The 5,965-nt window shown below is 36.6% G+C and overlaps 1 protein-coding gene across 1 annotated transcript in view; it reads right to left on the reverse strand.

The window, feature by feature from the left end:
* Positions 1–5,659, reverse strand: part of LOC138047109 (carbonic anhydrase 2-like) — a 7,642-nt gene extending 1,983 nt beyond the window's left edge. Inside the window, exons 1-6 of the mRNA XM_068893834.1 lie at positions 5,417–5,659; positions 2,683–2,754; positions 1,224–1,256; positions 816–1,129; positions 468–560; positions 315–378 (exon numbers count right to left, since the gene is read on the reverse strand). Of these exons, the coding sequence (XP_068749935.1) occupies positions 315–378; positions 468–560; positions 816–1,129; positions 1,224–1,256; positions 2,683–2,740 (562 nt within the window). The 5' untranslated portion in view covers positions 2,741–2,754; positions 5,417–5,659. The remainder of the gene's footprint in view (positions 1–314; positions 379–467; positions 561–815; positions 1,130–1,223; positions 1,257–2,682; positions 2,755–5,416) is intronic.
* Positions 5,660–5,965: the final 306 nt, after the last annotated feature.

The following is a 5,965-nucleotide window of genomic DNA, read 5'->3' on the forward strand; positions in this document are numbered from 1 at the left end:
AGAAGAGAAATTTCGTATTAATTCCAAGCGGCCATGTAATATTCCATTTACTATATAAACACCAATGAAATACTAAATCATTTCACAAAAGGCATCGAAAGGCGCGATTTTTCTATGTAACCATACCAACAGTGTGAAGATAACATGTTATTTTCACGTTTGAAGATATTATGTTTTCGCGAAAAAGGTCACTTGGTATTTCATTGGTGTTTATATTATAAAAACCTTTTAGAATTGTTTTCATTATCTAAGCTATTCTTTCGGCAAAATGCGCTTCAGTTCAGGTCACTAAGGAAACCAACATCACTACTTACAAGACTCAACAAGCCTGTTGGTAGTTTCAAGGAATGAGAACGCTGTGTTGTTGTGTTCTCCAACCTGAAACGGAAAGACAATCAATTAACCTCTTTTATGCTCGAGTTTAATGTCATTGAAACGAAAGCTATAGCATCAAAGTCGATTCTTACCTCAATCAAAAGACCAAGGACGGCAAGACCATCGGGTTTATCAATTGCTTCTGCGATGTTGGCATATTTTGTGTTGTAGCTGACGAAGTGTAACTGTGAAAGCGTGAAAAATATTTTACTTATGTTCCTGCCAGTGACATAGTTATGAGTTGACGTCATGGCTAAGAGATACTAGGTATGAATGATCTAGTTATAGAGATTGAACTGAGAAACAGAGGATTTCGTTACTTCTGTGCTGAAGACAAAAGGTATTGAGAGAGTCATCATTGAGTATAAAAACTCTTTTTTTTTGCCACCAATAAGTGAACATTAAAAATGGAAATCAATATTTTGGATTACTTTACTTACCTCTGCAGCATATTCCTTTCCGTCGACAGTGTGTTCTGATCCGACATTGTTGTTGGCTCCCCAATGAAAATGAAACTGAACTGTTGTATAAACGCCATTCAGTCCTCCACCACTCACATTATACACTCTAGGAGGAAAGGCCATCTCCAGGGCATGGCCATTGTTGGAAGCAGTGAAAGTCTTGTTTAGTGTTTTGTTATAGTTTTTTAGTGTGAAGGTACCCAGTTCTTTGTCGACAAATACTTTTGCAGTTTCGATGTCAATTGGTGATTGTCTTTTTCCAGTGCTGCAAGCTTCCTGCCAATTATGCGGACCTGGAATGAAAGCGATAGCAATGTCATAAGGCTTGCTAACTTTTCAAAGCTTGTATAAACAGAAATCCGTATATCTGAGAGAAAGAATCCTCACCATCTAAAGCATTTGGATTGTAACTCCATTGAGCTAAAGAAAGAGAAGACAAAAAGACAATGTTAGCACACGGCTTGTCTTGAATCACTTTCACTTGACATTTTTTCCCACTTTAATTGTTTTTATTTTCTGTTTGCTAGGGTAGGATTGGCAGTTCAAAAATTGTACAGTGAGAGTCATTTATGAAGATAACAGACCACAAACACCGAGAGCAGCCTGAGGAGGAAGCATTTTACTTATACAGTAATAGCTGATGTTAATATTTGTCAGAACTTGTTTGGTATTTGGCGATCAAAAAGATGTTGGATCGTCGATACTGAATATCGGCCACTGGGAAAACTAACTGTGTAGTTTTAGAATCAAAAGAATTATTTTCCTGCTCTGGAATCATGATTTCAAAATGTAATTTTTTTTTCTGTAATCAGAGCGAAATTAAAAACTTAAAAGTGGGATATTTCGTTTGGATCCATCGAACTTCGTTACAATGCAAATTGAATGAAAGAGCTGTAGTCAACAATCAGCTGCTACTTCGAGGTCACACCTTGGTGTCTGAAGAAGCTGACAAAGTAAAGGAAATTCAACACGCTAAGGAAGCTTTGAACGGAAGCCAACAACTATCCCGATTGGATGCTAACAATACCGAACGGCACTGCATCCGTTTCGAGAGATCCCGAAGAATCGATCTGTTAACGAGAAGAGAATATATGCTTCAGTGCCATACATCAAGGGCACTTTGGAACGCCTCAAAAGAGCATTTAAATCACACGAGGTCACACTTGTCCACAAGCCTTTCAACTCCTTAAACTCACACCTATTGTAGTTCGCGTTAAGGATAAAAGAGAAAACCTTAAAAAGTGTAGACAGTGTATCACATCCATTGCGAACAATGTGACAAAGATTATGTGGGCGAAATTTCTCTGTTATTAGAAACTCGAGTAAAGGAACATCTTTCTAGAAATTCGTCAGTTGTTCATGAACATTGCCAGCTCACAGGTCATTCATTGGATTCCAGCAAAACAAAGTTCTTGCCACGTAAAGTATCACATTCAAACGCCACATAGGGGAGGCAATTGAGATAAGATTACGTATATAAGCCCTCTTTGAACAGAGACAATGGCTCCGAATTAGCCAGCATCTATGACACCATCTTAGCTCCCTCGGGACCATTATATAACCCTTCTTAACATTCAAATTTGCATTGTGGCTGACGAAGTTCGGTGGATCCGAACGAAATATCCCACTTTTAATTTTTTAATTGCGCTCTGAGTACAGAAAAAAAAGTATGTTTAGTTTTAGTTATATAAGATCTTTAAATTTTTGAAATTAAAATCTCTGGATCGAGAATGTTTATCAGTTTCATATTGCGGCAGAACGAGTAACTTTTTAAGTTTAATTAAGACCTAATGTGTTTTATAACAGACACTATGAAAACATAAAAGTCACGTAATTACTAGCTTACCAACTGCAAATGATGCGTAAAAGACACTGAAGAATGCCACTAAAAGAAACTGGTTCATATTGACTGTGTTAGCTGTGGAAAAAAAGAGACAAAAAAAACCAGGCTTAAGCATAGGCAAGCAATACGTGCATGATTAATGGATGGACCCTGGCAAGTGGCGAAATGGACTTAAGACGGATTGGTCTTTTTGTCTCATGGTTTTAAGCGGATAAGCCAGAGCAGAGGTCAGCTTTAAGTAGCTAGCACAACCCTAGGTTCCATGAGCTTAGAATTTCAGAGTTTCATCCATTTTCCTTTAGCGAAAAGATATTTGCATTTGTTAGCAGATAGATACTGATCAGGAACATGCTATAGTAATATTTAAGGAAGACTTTAAAGATAAGGTACTGCATTTATGTTTAAAATCGTTACCGTTTGCAATACCTAAGAGGAAGCAAAGATAAAATATATTTTCAACTGCTTATCGGTCTCATATAGATGGAAGACACTAAAATTCCAGCTGAAAAAATAGCAACAGAAACTAAAGGAGTACTCGTCAACAAAATACTCATTCCTTCATTGATTATCAAAATACTCATTCCTTCATTGATTATCAAGTGTTCAGAGTATTCAAGTATTTAGTATCAAAAGCGTTCAAACATAATTTTGCTTGACAATTACTAGGCTTGGAAATAGCAATTGTTTCCAAAAATTTCCTACAAGTTTTTCCATCGAATTTTCCTGCGAATTCTTGGTGCAACTAATCTTTCTTTGATCGGTTGGATCCGTTCTAGAATCATATTCGACACAAAAAGGTGCAAACCAAATCGTAGATCTAGTTTAGTAGTCTACTAGTCCCGTGCGCCTATTGAAGGGCGGTGATAAAGCATCCGAAATAGAATTAGGAAGGTGGGTATTTGGAGCATCCAAGCTTTTTCAAGTAATGCAACATCGTTATACTGACAAAAGTCCTTAATGCACGTGAACGCACGTGAGGTCCTCAGTGCACGTGATACTTGTATCGGGTTGTATCAGGGATGCCTCATCGTTACTGATATAAGTCAAGGTTATAAACACGTGAGAGGTCCTTAATGCACGTGAAGATTATTATCAGAAAGCGATATTCACTGCAGCACGTGAGGAGACATGATTATATGTTAGGCAATAGAAAATATTACCGGAGCACGTGAGTACACATGCACGTGACGTTATGTACTATATGATTTATGTGTACTACTTGTCAAAACATTTCCATCTTAAGAGGGTGGGTGTATTTTTGTAAAGAATATTTATAGCTTTAGTTTCATGGCGCATGACGTAAGGTAATCTTTATGTTTTTTTTTGATAATCCCATTTAAAAAAAATGTGGTTTTAATTCCTTTAGAAAGAAGAACTATATCTAAAAACCAAAAATTACCGAACCATCCGGCGACAAATGGTCAGACAACTTAAAAAATATCAAAGATGTAATTTTAGGAATATTGTCCAAGATCTTTTAATACCTTAATTTGAGCCTTAATGAGTTCCTTCCTTAGGGAATTTCGGTCAAGACACTAACTATTTCCTAGATCCGGCACAAGAAAAGAAAATTGTTTTGTTGGAGATACATACAGTGCGTGTAGATGAGAAATGAATTACGTAAGACATTTGACAGGTTCCTGGAACAGCTTATTGGCCTGTGCCCAAACAGTAATCTGTCTCAGTTCACTTCGATTTTTTTATGCTACCGAATCTTGTAGCTCGGACGCAAAAGCATGAGAAGTTTAGTTTATTGAGGTTTGTCACCACAAAATACATACATTATCATAACAGTAGTATGACGTGACCGGAGAGACGAACAGGGCGGAGCCCCAATTGCAACGTATCCCCTAGAAGAATGCAAGTATAGTAAACACCAGAGTTCTTTAACTTTCCTTTCAGTTCCAACGCAAGGTTGCCAGTTAATTCGCGTTTACTACGAAACTAAAAATGAATGCACCAAGATGAACCCAGCTCAGTGGACAAATGCTAAAATAAATATAAAATCATAAGAAATGATGTCTTCCCTTAATTTACGTTTTCTTCCTAGTCGTTTGAATTTCAAAGAAACGCTTTCAACTGTGTAATTTTGAACTCGATCAGCAAGGTCAATCCTGTTCAGAAGAGACTTTTTCGGTTGCCTTATAAAGTGGCAAACGTCAGTATCAGTGTTTAGCAACAGAAGCTTTCTTTTCGTTTCTGTCTAAAAGTAACTTGCTCGTACATTCTAATGTTATCCAAAGCGGGAAAACCAGCTACCTCAAGAAACAAAAGTGCTCACTTTAAAATAATTTCTTAATTTCCAAAATTGTATAAGCAAATTAAATTTTGATCAGTTATTTGTTTGCTTGATAAAACTCTTCAGCAAAAAATTGCGGGGTACGAGCTTAAGGCAGGCGTGCGTGTTACTCGTATTAGTCTTTTTTGAAACTATATTTTGGCTTTGTTTGCGTTTTCCCGCAATATTTCATTTTTTACTAAAAAGTCATCGATTTGAGATTTTTTTTTACTTCAATTTTTTAATTACTTGACGCAAGTGCTTTGGAAAGAAAGCTGAACAACTTGAAAAGTTGAAAATGGTTAGAAATAATTGTACCGGTGTTTCGAGATTCCATCATCTCAACAAACACTTATCACACATACACAACTGACGATTATTTAGAAAAGCTGGCATCCTATACAAGTTATTTATGCCAGCTACAAAATTCATCACATCTACCACAAATGCCTACTTTACCTTAGAATTGAAGACGTGTCTTTCTGAAGATATAGCTTGAAAATGTGTGCTGCTTGACTACAAATTGGAAGAAATAATCTTCCGGTTGAATTAACGAGTTAAAAACTGATGGTAGGAATCAGAAATGTCAATTCTTTCTGAGTGTCAGGATCGCTGCGATCGCTGGAAAATATCTAGAACTATGTAACGTGAAGTTTCCGGAAGTTTTTAGCAGCGGTCGAAGCGATCTCGGAGAACACTGGAAAAATTGGAAAGTTTTGTGATTTTTATACTCTCAGCTCTAAAATATGATTCCTGTGATATTGTCAATATCGCAATATTCTAAGTTTTTAAGAAAGGAGTATTTTGATATTTATGATTTCTTTTCGATTTTGTTTTGCTGTTTCTACCAAACACGGACGTTACGCAATGGGCTTCCTGCGCAAAGCAAGTAATTCTAGTGAGTTTGTCTTAAGCAACAATAACGGTACTCAGAATTTGTCGATTTGGGGCGAAACATATCAAAAAAGATACTCAATTAATTATGCAAAACGGTGCCATGCATCTTTG

The sequence above is a fragment of the Montipora capricornis genome, chromosome 4, assembly GCF_036669925.1.
Source record: "Montipora capricornis isolate CH-2021 chromosome 4, ASM3666992v2, whole genome shotgun sequence".
Lineage (NCBI taxonomy): Eukaryota > Metazoa > Cnidaria > Anthozoa > Scleractinia > Acroporidae > Montipora > Montipora capricornis.